The sequence below is a fragment of the Cuculus canorus genome, chromosome 5 (assembly GCF_017976375.1).
Source record: "Cuculus canorus isolate bCucCan1 chromosome 5, bCucCan1.pri, whole genome shotgun sequence".
Lineage (NCBI taxonomy): Eukaryota > Metazoa > Chordata > Aves > Cuculiformes > Cuculidae > Cuculus > Cuculus canorus.
In genome coordinates, this window is record NC_071405.1 from 13154786 (window position 1) to 13170022 (window position 15237).

Genomic DNA, 15237 nt, shown 5'->3' on the forward strand with positions numbered 1-15237 from the left:
AGTGTTTACTGATAAGATGCATAATTTGACATGCATTCAGTTCTGGAGCAACTTTAGCTGAATTATTCATTCAGTTTCCAGTGTTCTGTTCCAGAAAAATAATCTTCCCGAGGGAAATTTGATTTTTTTGTGCTATCTCCTCTGTCATAGTATAGGAGTTCACAATCACTTAACAGAGGAAAGCAATTTAGATTAAAATCTCAGGTTTTGAGAGAACCCTTTTGTTATTAAATTTTGAATATACAATAGTAACTGCCAACTATTTAATCAAAAGTTATTCTTTGGCTCTGGGAGGAAAAAAAATAGATTGTGTCCAGTAATAGTATATGTCAGGTAAAAGACTTAAGCTTGCATGCTCAGCTTTTAAGTCCTCTTCAGACTCTGTCACCCAAACAATTTCATTTATTTTGCTGCATAATAGTAGAGAAAAAGTGAGTGTACTCTTCTTATCAGCTTAATTATCCCAACTACAAATCTAAATTAAAAACTAGAAATATATCTAAATAAGACTCCGTAAGTCATAGAATCATAGAATCATAGAATGTTTTGGGTTGGAAGGGACCTTAAAGATCATCTAGTTCCAACTCCCTTGCCATGGGCAGGGACATCCCACTAGCTCAGGCTGCCCAAGGCCCCATCCAGCCTGGCCTTGAACACCTCCAGGGATGGGGCAGCCACAGTCTCCCTGGGCGACCTGTGCCAGTGTCTCACCAGTCTCATAGTGAAGAAATTCTTCCTTATGTCTAGTCTAAATCTGCCCCTCTCCAGTTTATACTCGTTCCTTGTCATCATATCACCACAATTCTTTTTTCATTCAAAAGAAATGTAAATTAACTTCCAAGACCCTCTAACAAACAGGAGAAAATGAAACAAATGCAAGTAAAGAAGGTTAGAAGAACACATCTCACTGTCGGGCTTGGTAGCTTCTTCTCAACAGAAAATTGAAGAAGGGCAAATTCACACATATCTGCCCGCACAGGGCTTTATTTACAAAACACATTAGGCTTTTCAGTTTCCTGAAGCCGATAACAAAGTTATGTATTGATTTTAGCGGTATTTCTTGGGCATTAAACTAAAACCAAACATCGTTATTGATATGATAAAGTAAAGGACCAGACCCACCAAATGATACAATGCTGGCCACGTGGTAGGTAGCAATCAGCCTCTCCCAGAATACTACGCCCCTACAGTATCTTTCATGCATAAATCCTGAGGTGAATTCAAACACTTTTACAAACAAGGTCAATATTATTAACTTCGCCTTGCAAATGACGAAACAGATGCAATTGGTTTCTGATGATAACAGTCTTAAGAATGCCTAAGCCCTAGGCTAACAGCCTGTCTACAAGGCTGCAGTGTTTACCCACCTTCACATAACAAACACAGCACTCCTCAAAGTGCAAGAAATCCAGGAAATTGTTTTGAGGAAGACTCAAGGCAGAAACAGAAGTCTGGCCATTATCCTCGGATACTTCAGTGTTGCATAGAAGAAAAACTGGGACAAACTACAAGGTGAGGTCAACTATATCTTCTGTGGGATATACCCACAGCACTTTGCACTTTACTGTACATACATTATCAACAGCTGTTCAGAGATACAAGACTTATATTACCAATCCAGCTAGTTTGATACCCAAACAGTTATTGCACATTTCAGCTTTAGCAACTGCGCTGCTTTTGGCTAAGATAGAGTTAATTTTCTTCAAAGCAGCTGGTATAGTGCTACGCTTTGGACCGAAATAGCATTGATAACCTGTCCATGTTTTAGCTAATGCTGAGCAGTGCTTGCACAGAGTCAAGGTCTTTTCTGTTTCTCCAACTGCTGACAGTGAGAAGGCTGCGGGTGCACAAGAAGTGGGGAGGGGACACAGCCAGGATAGCTGAGCCCAATCGATCAAGGGACATTCTATGCCATATAACCTTGTGCTCAGCAATACAAGCTGGGGAAAAGGAGAAACGGGAGCAGATGTTTGAAGTAATGGAATTTGTCTTCCCAAGTAACTGTTACATGACATAAAGCCATGTTTTTCCTGGAAACAGCTAAACACCTGCCAGTCGATGGGAAGAACTTAATTAATCCCTTATTTTGCTCTGCTTGTGCACACAGCTTTTGCTTTACCTATTAAATTGTCTTTATCTCAACTCACTTTGTCCCCTCTGTCGCTTTCACCCTTCTGATTCTCTTCCCCATCCCAACTGTGGGGGCAGCTGCTGGGTGGTACTTAGATGCCTACCAGTATCAAACCGCAACAGTAACATATTTCTTTTAATAGTGTTTCTGAAAGTCCATTTTGATCTGGTAAACAGCATCATTCATGGTCCTGGCCCTGCCCATAGGACTTGCACATAATCTATAGACAGCAGAAGCACACGGGGAATGTACTTGTCTCTGTTTCTGGTGAAGATGCCAACTTTTACCCATATTCAACCTGCTTGGCTACTGCATTGCTTAAGGTGGTGTCTGCATCAAAAGAATGCCTTATTTTAAGTGCTGAGGGAGAGATACGTAACCTACACATGCGGACTTTTCTTACAAAAAGCTATGTCCACAACTTTCATAAATTAATATGAACTTAGGTACTTATCTTTAAACATTGCAAATGGAGTTGAGAGCCATATAGCTCAAATACCACTTTACAAATAAACATCTGACTCACCAAAGGTATTTTGGCATTCTTTTTACCGCTTATGAGGGACTACCACTACCCGAGTACCAGAGCATAAAACACAGCAGTAGGGTGTTTTTATGATGGACACAAGTATGCACTACAGACAAGAAAAAAATCCACTTATAAATGAAGACAACACTAAAACTCACAAGGTCACTAAAATATACCTCTTAACCTCAGCAAGCTTCGAATCAGCTTCTAAACCAGAACATTGGATAAAGGAAACTGTTAACAAGAAAGCTAAAAGCACAGCACTCCAATTTCTTACCACAACAAACATCATACCAAAAGCCCATCTGAGATGAAGCAAATGTTCAGAGTACATCCCAGCTGCCAAATACCAGTAAATCAAGACTGAGCAATTAAAAATAGACTCTAAAAGTTAGAGGGAGAAATTCATTCAATGTTATTCCAAGATATAAAAAGAAAAGCTCTTCTCCTACGAATTATACAAGAAACTCTTAGAGATGGATATGAGGCTAAAAAAAAACTGCATTAAAGTATCTATTAAACAAGTATTAAACAGTTAAGCCTATCTCATATCAGAAAGCAAACAGGTAAAAATATGCATCATAATAATGGCACAAAGCATCACTGGTACTTCAGGTCTTGCAGCAAAATTAACCCCAAAATAAAACTCTACCAAACAAAGAGGTAAAACCATGGTTACACGTCTTATGCCATCTCCATTTTGTCACGGGCGATTCTAAGATTACTGTTGGTGTTTGACACAAGACATGTGTTGAAAGAGAACTGAAACTTTGCTTCTATTACATTTTGGAGGGTCATGACAGTCCCTGGCCCAAGATCTGTAGCACGTGGATCTTCACAATTCACAGTTACAGCAGAATCTGATGCACAGTAAACTTGCTGCTTAGAAATAGCCCTTCTTGACAAAATATATGCAGCCTTCCTCTCTTCTGTCTCTCAACCCCAAAGTCGTTTTACCTAGAACAGTAAGACAGGTGCAATTGCAAGAAGAATCAGGCTTTTGATTCCAACTCCTTTCTGTACTGCTACATAAAAAGACATATTTCCATATTTAAAGGAAGCCAGCCACAAACAACCTTTCTACTAAACAACTTCCTTCCTCCCTTCAAAAAATCATCTGCTGAGAAGTTAATTGCCTTACAGTGTATCTTGTCACAGGATCATCTCATCAAGGGGTTCACATCTTCACTAACTATATGTGTATAATCATAAAATAATCTCATCCATATTCCAGAGACCATTTCCTTTCATGACTGAAGGTAACTGCAGGCTGAGGACCACAAGTTTTGCTTGTTAACACCCTGCCTTTGCTGTCACACTCCCGCCAGAACCTTCCCATTAGTGTTATCTCAGCAGTGTGCAGTGGCATTCAGCTCTCCCCAGAGCTGCCACTCCTCCCCATTAGCTGCTGTCACTGTTAACTCCACAAAGGGCCGATTCCTTCCATGTTCTTACTGTAAGTTCATCAGATAGCCCACATCTCCATTTTCCCATGGTATTTTACAACTGCCTGTTTTAGCCTTGTTGGTTTGAAAGATAACATTGCACTCTCTCCATAATAACTAATTGGCCATAACGGAGGAGGTGTATGAAACATACAGTAAATATAGAACAAGCCATTATATTTGTTCCAAAATTCAGATTTAGTGGAATCTGCTGGGCAGACAGACAAAAAAAGCACTCTCCAGGGACAGCACTCAGGTTTGGGGCTCATTTCTCACAACATCTGACACGCTCAGGAGGTGAAAGTATGGCTTAGCTGATGTCAATGAGAGCTTTCACTGCAGACTTCATTGGGGTCATGATTTCACCCCAGAGATACTACACAGCACAAGTTTCAGTCAAGTTTAAGGTATGTGGCTGGCACGACACAGAAACGTTCAACTAGGGCTGATGAAGTCCTTCTAGTTGCACTAGTAGACATAGCGATAGTTATTTGCTTGCACTTCTGACATCCTGAAGGGAATGCCACTAAATCTTCAGCTCAATTAAATAATGCAGCTTCCACTGCACTCATTACTGACTGTTCTCAGATACAAAAACAACTTACAGGACTGGAAATTGCATGTTAATGTACTCTTACACTGAGGATCAAACCATGATCTTTCCCCTTGCTGCTCCTTCAATGTATCATTACACTGGTAATATAGATTACAATAACAGTTCTTCATATCATTAATACATTTAAACTAGAAGCAGTAGCCAATATCTGATGGTTTATTTAAAAAAAAATAAATAAACACCAAATCAAGCAATCAGCTCACTAAACATTTCTCTGTGTAGAGAGGAATACTCCCTCAGCTCCCAGAAACACCTCACTGTCTGAAGCATAAGACTACCTCTGCCATTCTCTTAATTAGCACATTTGCAAAGCAGCACTCACCCCATGGTACAGAACCAGAAACTCTGTTGTCCCCACACTCAGTATTGAGACCATTTGAGCCCCTAACATGCGACAGGACCATCAAACACATAGGAGGTCTTGAAAGAGTTCTCCTGCACACAGATAAATCTGCAAATACGTCAAGTGGATCTGCACATGAAGCCAGAGAGGACAGCACACCACTGTGGCAGCAAGATCCTTGTCACCACCTAACACCCCAGAGCCACAACAGCCACTCTCATATTGTTTCCAAGCCTTGACACCTTACACTTCAGAGCACCCCACACGCCCCAGCCTCCCACATCCAAGGAACAAACGTGACCACTCCTGTACCACTGCCTAAGAGTGGTAACACTAAGAGTGGTGACACTAAGAGTGATTTCAGTTTACTTTGTCACCAAGCGGTGCAATGATGGGGACTGTCAGGTTTTGGGAAGTAATAAATTCAGCCAGGTAGTCTCCACCTCCCTGCAGTTAACTTGAAGGCTTTGAAAAGATTGGATTTCTAAAAAGAATGACCTTTGGGGAATTAATGCTGTTCTAAACTGCCAAAGAAAGGCTACCCAAGCACTAAACCACTTCATAAGACCCTGGGCTGGTTTCACTGACTTCAGCAGTCTCAGTCCTGTTTGCTCCGTCGCCCTCTCGTACCCCACAGCACTCAGAAATTTTCAGATCGTCTAGATAGACTCTGTACTATTTGCTGTATGGAGACTCAGATCTCAAGTCAGCCTCCAAATAGTTCAGAAGGGTTCTCATCTGGTCTTTGGCAAAGTTCCAATGCTTTAATACAAGAATTTAACTAAAATTTTACTACCATGTTTCAATTCAGCTCCAGTATCATCCTATGCGACTTCCAGTCCTAAACTCCAGAGTTTAGCTAACCACTTCAAACAGAAGAGTTCATTTATGCTTTGGATATCAGTTAATCTACCTGGCTGGAGCAAAGTAATTGTTTTTATAATCCAAAAGGGAAAAAAAAAACCCCAAAACATTTGCTCTATTTGGCTGATTCTCAAATTACCATGATCGTGTCTCTGTCCATATGACCCTCATTGCACTCCAACAAATGAAAAGAAAATAGAACCAAGGAACAGGAGATTTCCCCTGAAAAAAATCCACAGAAACTACTATATGGATACATTTCAAACTATGCAGGCTAAATTTTCAGAGCTCTTCTAAGTTAATCACCTCAATTTAAGGGTTTATTGCTTTGACATTAAAAACAAAAAGAAATTTCTATTGGATGAGTGCAAAAAATATTTGAGAATGGGATAATACACCTGTTCACACATTTTATAAAATTACTAAATCATTTGAGGCTTGCCAGTCTTGGTTTAAGACTATTTCCTCCGCTATTATCCATCCTCTCTCTCTGGTACACCCTTAGCATACAAATACGACGAATGCAAGATGCCAACAGTAAAGCATAACACATTATTCCTGCTCTGTTGAAGTCATCAACCTGTCTATCAACATTTTCAATATACTGGAAAGCACTGCAAGTCCCCAGTTCTAAATTAAAAAGAAAAAAAGAAAAAAAAAAGAAAAAAAAAAAGATAAAAAGATAAAAAGAAAAAAGGAAAAAAGAAAAAAACACTGTTAGGTCTATATTTAGTAGTAGTTGGGCTTTGCAGCTACTAAACTGGCTCCACAGGTCCCCAAAACTCAGAAGGATCCCACAATGTCCCATTCAAGATCCTTGACTAAACCCTAGAAGATGATTATTACCATTCAGTAACTGGCATCAGGAGGATCCAGCTCCTAAAAGAAACTAAAGCAGAAGCTACGCAAGACTTCTCTGCTGCTGCACAGTGCCCCAGATACTTGTACTGACTATAAGCAGTTGCTGCCTTCTAGGGGTGGCCTAAAGATCCAGCCAAAGACAGCCAGGCATAGGTACAGATTGTTATCATTTGTTTTCTATAATACTTTTTCAGCACTTTCATAAATACTCATGGTTGTTTCCCAATTCTATCAATGTAGTATGCAGGGGAAAAAAAAAAATCAACTCATTCATCTAGGATGAAAAAAAAAATCAATTTTCATCATAATTAGGGACTGGATTAAGACATATCATCATTCAGTCTTTGGTCACACCCATACTACCATTCTGCTGATGGGTTAGCTATTTGACAAAAAACTCTGGCTATTAGGAAACTTCTTTTTAAAAAAAAAAATCTTTTCTCAAACAATGCCAAATGCACCCGGAACATTTTCTTGCAGCTTAACTACAATAACTGTAATGATACAGGCCTGACAGCAGCTGATGCAATATGCCAGCTGGAGGTCTCTCTTGCGCTAAGAAGTTTCAAGCCTTTCTGTCAAACAAAAGGGACAATCGCTAGGTGAAAATTAACTTCCAATCTACAATGCCACAGATCTGAAGTTGGGTGCACTTGTAATGCACAATTATAGCAGTCTACCCAAGTAAACATTTCTATGACAGCTCCTGCTACAACTTAAAGAACAGAGAAGCAATCTGGGTCACACAATCATATTCAAATGTTGAGAGCAAATTAGCTGCATAACACTACTGCCATGCCATCTTCTCTCTGAAGAGAAAGTCTTTTACAGTAACTAAAGCAGCGAGTTCCTCTTCTTAAACACATCTCAACCTTCTTTAAATTTATTACATTTCAATTAAAGTCATAGGACTTTGTTTAGATATGTTGAAAACTTCAGGTTGGAAGACAGAATATCTTATTTATAAGAACTCAGAGGTCTTAGATTTCCATATTTGGAGGATGTTGCTTTAATTTATTTATTTTTCCAATTAAAAGGTTCTCACTGCTAATGCATTTTTTATTCCCTAATGCTCTGTTCTATGAGGAGAAACATAAAAGAAGCAGACAACATGTTTTTTCAGTTGGAGACTACTTCCTAGCCTGCTCCAGTTTTATAATCTATTCTCTTATGCTTTTACCAACCCCCTCCATCAAACAGCTGAGAGTATCCACCAAAAACACAGGCTGTATTCATAGCAAAAGGTACTCCAGCACATATTTTCACTGAAAAGCATTAATTTTTGCAGCAAAGTGCCTTTCTGCCTTTTATGCCTGCAGACAATGTTGAAGTAAAGGAATACTGATATTGTCTGAACAGGTGAGTACTTTAGTAGTTATACGGTTGATGTGAATAAAAGAATTAAAACCTAAAACAAGCAGCCTTCAAGGTTACCTCCTCAGATTAATTACAGACACTGAGAACAATTTAGAATTTATATTTTTCAAATACACTGTCAATAAATACATTTTGATACAGTACCTACTGCCTCTGAAATTGTAGGCTTCATGCTATTCCCTCATTCCTCTCTTAAGGCTATTAAAACTAACATTTCCTGCATTGGTACTGTTGTAGAGGGCAAACATTGCAGTGGCCAGGCAGGTACCCAAGGCAATGTTACGGAGTCTACAGCTGAAAACTGACTCCCAGTGAAGACAAACACCCACTTGCAGGTCTATAACAGTCTTCTGGGACTGCAAATCTCCTGATTTGCCAGATACGAAGAGCAGGAGCCTTTATGTCTGCTTTCTTAAGAGGCCAAATCAGGGAAGGTGCATGGCAGGCATCATTTCAATATATAATAACCCAATAAGTTATTTGAGGACACTCCGACAATGGCAAAGTTGCTCTAGCTTAACCTAAAAACTCACCAGAAAGCCCTGACAACCTTTTCCCAGAGCACAGAAGCTACACATAACCAGTATTTTGAAACAAAATGTGTTCACCATAGTGGCCTCGCCACTGAAGATGTGAGGAAATTAACCACAGCATACTTAATTTCCATGTTACTTTCAGCACAGATTTTAGTTGTGCATCAGTTGTACATTCATAATTGATCAGTCTTTTCATTTTTCTAAGCTTTCAGAACCCTACTAAAATGTTAAAAGCATGTTAGTAAGTAGATCCGCTGCTTATTATGCCAGTCATTTGACATGTATCCGTGCCTAGAGGTTACTGCCTAGACCCAGCACAAAGACTCTCCAAGTCAGTGGAGAAGAGTCCAGTGACATCCAACAGGTTTTTAGTCAGGACTCTCAACATGTCTTCCTGTGTCAGCAGCTCCAAGCTCCAGCATCACTCAGCAACAATTCTTGCTCCTTGTTCTTGAAGGAGCACCAAAAGTAGCAAGTAAGATGCAGCAAGAGCTGATTTCAAAGGGACACGTACTTGGGCAAATGTACCTCCTTGGATACATATGCCTCCCCCATCATATTACATCTCATTAGAATAAAGGCAATTATACTGTTTTAAAGATGACTCTTTAAAGCACTAAAGGCTTTTACCAGTTGTCAAGTACTTCTCCCTAACCTATCCGTGTCTGAAAAACAAGTCAACTTTGAATTGAATCCAAAAGACAATCAAGCACCAAATGTCAAAGCAATTCTACAAATCAGAGTAATGTGGGTGATAAGGCTGGGAAGAATAAAAGTAGATTCGACTATCTGTTTACAAATTAAAAGTTTCGTCTCTAATGCTTTCTGATCCACTGAGGTTTCTGTATGCCAGAGACTAGCTTTGGGCATCAATACAAATCCCAGAGCAAAATTAGTTTGTGGATGGATATTTTTCCCAGTGCAAACACTTTCAATGCACTCTCAGATACAGGTTAATGTTAATAATGCTGCATTCCCAAATCACTCAGAACGCTCTTTCAAAATGTATAACATATTACCATAGCTCTAAACAAAAGGACTGCATTTGTACAAATTCATGCATATCTTCAAGGAAAAAGAACCCTTAAAGAAATCAGCAGGGATCCAAGGGATTAATTTTGTGGGTCCTTTTTTTTTCCTTTTCACTTTGTTTTTACTTTTTACAGGGGAGAGAGCAATAAGTGAAAACACAGAACTTCTTTAACTCGATAGGTACACTTAAAACTAAATTCTTATTCTGATGACAATCTCTGTAGGAGGTGTGATACATGAATCTATTGATTGCAATAGCATTCTCTTTCCCTGTGACTGACTTGTTCAACTATGTCTGCAGAAGCACCTCTTCTCATTAGGCATCCTGAACTCTGCTAAGGGCCAGTAACAATGCAGTAGCCTAAAATGGTAGCATTTACATGTATAGTCTACAGCTCTTAACTCTGGATTTTGCGCATACCTTCAGCTGCTGCTTTCATGTTAGTATTAGGAAAATACTAAGGATCGTCAGTAGTGCTCAGAAGTACCCCTCATTGGTTCACTCTACATTTTCACAGCTTTCAACATTTATTGTAGTGTCATCGGGAAATGCTAGTTCAAAGATGAAAAAGATGTTGACTCCTCTTCGGAGCGCAAAGATGTAGGTCACTGAGATATAAGGAAAGAAACTAACACAAAATTCTATAATTAACTGAACAGAGATGTTATAGTTGAGTGAGGAAATTAGGAGACTTACTTTTTTTCTTTTTTTTCATTTAAGCTTCTACTATAAACTGCCCTCAAGTCAAGCCTTCAAAACTATTCCCACTTCAGTACCCAAAGGGCCTACAAGAAAGGTGGGGAGGGGCTGTTTACAAAGGCTTGTAGAGATAGGATGAGAAGCAATGGGTATAAACTGGAGAGGGGCAGATTTAGACTAGACATAAGGAAGAATTTCTTCACCATGAGAGTGATGAGGCACTGGCAGAGGTTGCCCAGGGAAGTTGTGACTGCCCAATCCCTGGAGGTGTTCAAGGCCAGGTTGGATGGGGCCTTGGGCAGCCTGATCCAGTGGGAGGTGTCCCTGTCCATGGCAGAGGGGTTGGAACTGGATGATCTTTAAGGTCCCTTCCAACTCAAACTATTCTATGATTCTACTTTTCTACAGGAGTCCTCATAACATACCACAAACGCAGCCAAACAGAGACAGTTAGGTATGGATTTATACTGTGAGCAGCCTAGAGATATACCACCTTAAGGGACACTCAGATGGATCCGCCCTGTTCAGAGCTACCTGACAGAGACAACAAAACACATTGGTCATCCCATATGACATCACCGCTCATTCTGTAATTGTATTTATCTATTGCAGCCTCTCTCTATAAAGAAAATCAGGTCACAACCATGACTGTGTGCAGCTCTTGTCCCTGGACAGACTTCTGCACCAGGCAAGCATTTTGTGCTGCCTTTCTTTCATGCTGTGTGCAAGAAAGTAGCCAGCAAACAATCAGCCAAAACAGGTCTTCCTAAAATACATTTGCTGTTCATAAAAAAAAAAAAAAGAGATCATAGGAGACAATGAAGAACCTGTCCTCAAATCCACTATGTCAATAAACAAACAAAAAAGTATACTGTTATAAGCTAAGAAATAACTAAGTCAGAAGACTGAAATTAAGACGATCTTTACAAATTGTAGATTTCACTCCTCAATGAAATTAAAATTGCTCTAAGCAGTTAATTGCTTCTGGGGTCCAAATAAAAGGATTTAATAAGTAACCTTCCTTGAGATTAGATTTTTACTGTCAGCAGTTAATGCAGTTGCAGAAAATGGTTATACGTTTCTTCTCAAAACAGTATCTCATAATTACTGTGGTCAAAACTAAAACTTTTTCAGATGTTCCAATAACCACACGCTCCTGTAACACTCACATAATTTTATTTTACCTCCCTGAAAAAAATCAAGACTTTAGAAAGAAATATCTGCTACCATCACCCTATCCATTTAAGCACCACAATTCCGAAATGCATATGGTGATCTTTTCACTGAAGGGAAAGGATATTTTTATATTCATTTCAGTGCAAGAAGACCAAGTAAAGGTTCATTTTCCTCATTTCTAAAGACTATTCTGAAGATCCTAGTTTCAAGTTTGCCGTTTCCTCATCAGTCACTAAGTTAGCAAAAGCCAGTGTTCAATGCATTGTGAGATCAAGTCCCAAGAGAAGAGATATTCTAAGGAAGAGAGATTGAGTTTGCAGCTTCTTATTCCTTGAAATCCTGACAATCTGCCATCTTGCAGACTTCATAACTTTAAAAAAAATGCAATGACAGACAGAAGAACCTTCAGAAAATAAAAAGCATCAGTTCCAGACATGCAAAAAGAAGTTTCCAGGTTTCTCAGAAGTTTCCAAGTGGAGAAGCAGGTGGAAAAATCAGTAAAAAGTGCATTGCTTGATTATGTAAAATAAAATTAAAATGCTTCTAATACATGTATCTATTCATCAAGTTTTCAGGTATGCTGAGTGAAGCAGTTTACAACATAACAGACCGCACACCAATCTATCACACTTAAATGCAATCACAGTCAAACAATATCACCCAGTGCATAAACTACAGAGATGCATTTAATACTCCCCAGTCAGCAATCGACCTTTTCCACATTTGTTCATAATCACAATGAATTGTTTAATTTTAATGTTTTGTTTTCCTTTTCTTAGCCCATGGCAGTTTACTGTGCTTTTTAAATTAGACATTTAAAAAATAATTCTCCTTTTCCAATTTTATTCCCGTGTAAGAGAAAAGAACATTTTTTTTTTTTAAAGAAATGTAAATTACTGAATGTATTTTCTTACCTGTTGCAGTCCACGTGGAGCAGAAGGTGGGATGCACTCAGTGACACGGCAATCTTATGCCATTGTCCATCTGCCAGACGGTATGGAAACACCTCTGTTCTTGACTTCCCATTAAACCTGTAGTGATATCTAATCTCGTCCCGTAGGCCACTGCTCTCCAGTTCAAAATAGCTGTATTTAAAACATGAAGAAGAATGAATTCTATCTTTTGGTTTATTCATTGTTTCTGTCACTTTCTTCTTAAATCTTAGGCTTCTTTAACAAACACCCCACGGAAGGTCACAATTTAAAGAGGTTATTCAGCATGGATTAGGCTACTATTTCATTTGTTGAAAGAGGTAGAGAGACAAATCTATAAATTCAGTGCATTTCAAAAATAGCAACACTATTTATATGAAAGCAGCTATCCTTCAAAACACCGTTTGATAGTCCTAGAAATTTAAGTCCTCTTTTTGCCAGGTTAAACTACAAGAAAATTACCCTTATTCTTAAGCTGTAATGTTTTGTATGAATGCAGGATTTGTAGGAAACGCAAAAATAAAGAATTGTACATATCATTACCAATCAACAAACAAAAAGCCATTACGGCAAGAAAGCACTAGGCAATCATTAAATTTGTAGTTATTTGTATTTATTATTTGTAAATCCACTTTTAAAAAAAACTTTTTAGGACTCCTCTACATGCAATTGTGCTTTACTCCTTTTCTGACTTTAATTGTTACAGCTGTAATTGTTCAGCTTTACAAGGGAAACAAACCTCCTGGTTGGATTAGGTGTCTCAACACCTGGCATACAATCAAAACCTTCAGTCAACTGTCACCAGCAAACAGTCATAGCAGAGCTAACAAAGTACAGCTATTAACTGGCTTCACACTGGCAGGGGGAAGCCAAGTCTTTCTCTAGGGTGAATTTAGCCCTTACAGGTGGTAGGACGCTGAAGTGTAAATAGTGAAGCTTTCTTTTCGACCTCAGATCATGCAGAGTATTCATAGCATATCAAACCAAGGCTGTGTTTTTCCTGCTAAAATGAAGCCCTGGATATAGAAAGAAGGAGATGCAGATCCCCTTTTCTAGCAGATGTTGCTCTACAACTAAGTGGAGAGGTTAGGTTCTCTAGCTAGTCTCCCCACCCACGTCTATCTCCACAGTGTCATGTTCTTCGCTACTGGACCACAGCAGTTTGACATGGCAGTTGAAAGGTGGGCACTAGTTTGAGGTTATATATGTGTATATACATATATATAAAATTACAGTAACAAAATCCACTTCCAAAAAACAAACGCAACATAAAAAATAAATATCCAGGTGCTCATTTTCATTTTCACACAAGCCTTTTAAGTTGCTTGGCTGTATGCAGACCTTAAAAGCCAGTGTGCACAAATGTTACAGGAGGTGTGGGCACTTCACCAAGAATAGCTCTTACCAGTGAAGTAGAGGCTTTTTAGAAGATAAAACCTGAAAAACAGCGTTCTTTAGGAGGAACTTGTTTATAAAATAAAATGCTAGCTGGGAATCTGTGCAAAGGTTTACAACAGACTGGGAAGGGGAACATCAAGCCAATAAATCTTGACCAAAAGACAAACTCAAACCCTCCTCCATCTTGTCAGTGCTTTACCGTTACATTTCTTCACGCAACATATGAGCATTATCATAGTATCATAGTATAGTTTGGGTTGGAAGGGATCTTAAAGATCACCTAGTTCCAACCCCCTGCCATGGGCAGGGACACCTCCCACTGGATCAGGCTGCCCAAGGTCCCATCCAACCTGGCCTTGAACACCTCCAGGGATGGGCAGCCACAGTCTCCCTGGGCAACCTGTGCCAGTGTCTCACCAGTCTCATAGTGAAGAAATTCTTCCTAACGTTTAGTCTAAATCTGCCTCTCTCCCATTTATACCCATTCCTCCTGGTCCTATCCCCACAAGCCTTTATGAATAGTCCCTCCCCAGCTTTCCTGTAGCCCCTTCAGCTACTGGAAGGTCGCTATAAGATCTCCTCTGAGCATTCTCTTCTCCAGGCTGAACAGGCCCAACTCTCTCATCCTGTTCTCGTAGGGAACGTGCTCCAGCCCTCCGATCATCTTTGTAGCCCTCCTCTGGACCCATTCCAACAGCTCCATACCCTATCAGGTCACTCAAATCAAAGATTCAAGTGGCAAGATAAGAAGAGTCACAGGCAGATAAAGGCAAAACCAAAACAGAATGAAATCACAGCAGGCATGCGTACAAATAAAATATATGCAGTGCAGAGTGGAAAAAAATAAGAAAGGCTGGTATGGTGAAGGAACTAGCCTGCTTCATGCATATAAAGGCAGAAGAACAGGCATTTTCTAAACAGAAGAGCAGAATGTTGATTAATGACTACCACTGCCAACATCCATTAAAATACTAAGTTACATTCATAAGAAATCTGGAGAAGATTTTTTAATTATTTTATTTTGATAGTCAGTAGGAGCACAGTCGATATATAGAACATACTGTTGCTGGCGTTTTCAAGCCAGGAAAAAGCACTAGGACAAGTACTGTCAGTGAAGTCCTACTTACAAAGTTAAACATTTCATAATTGCCATCTGCTCTCAAAGCACAAAAGGAAGTCATTTAAAAGACTTTCTTTCTTGTTCAGATAAACAGCAGCAAGGCAAAAAACTTCAAAAAAATGAGGGAGAGCTACATAACGTCCTAGTATCTCTCTCACACAACAAGTATTTGTATAA

General features: G+C 39.3%; 1 protein-coding gene across 4 annotated transcripts in view; it reads right to left on the minus strand.

Annotated features, from left to right (window-relative positions):
- The window catches only part of NELL1 (neural EGFL like 1), a 299987-nt gene that overhangs the window by 245068 nt on the left and 39682 nt on the right, over positions 1-15237 (minus strand). For all 4 annotated transcript variants that reach the window (XM_054068679.1, XM_054068678.1, XM_054068677.1 and 1 more), the window contains exon 4: positions 12525-12695. In XM_054068679.1, the coding sequence (XP_053924654.1) occupies positions 12525-12695 (171 nt within the window). The remainder of the gene's footprint in view (positions 1-12524; positions 12696-15237) is intronic.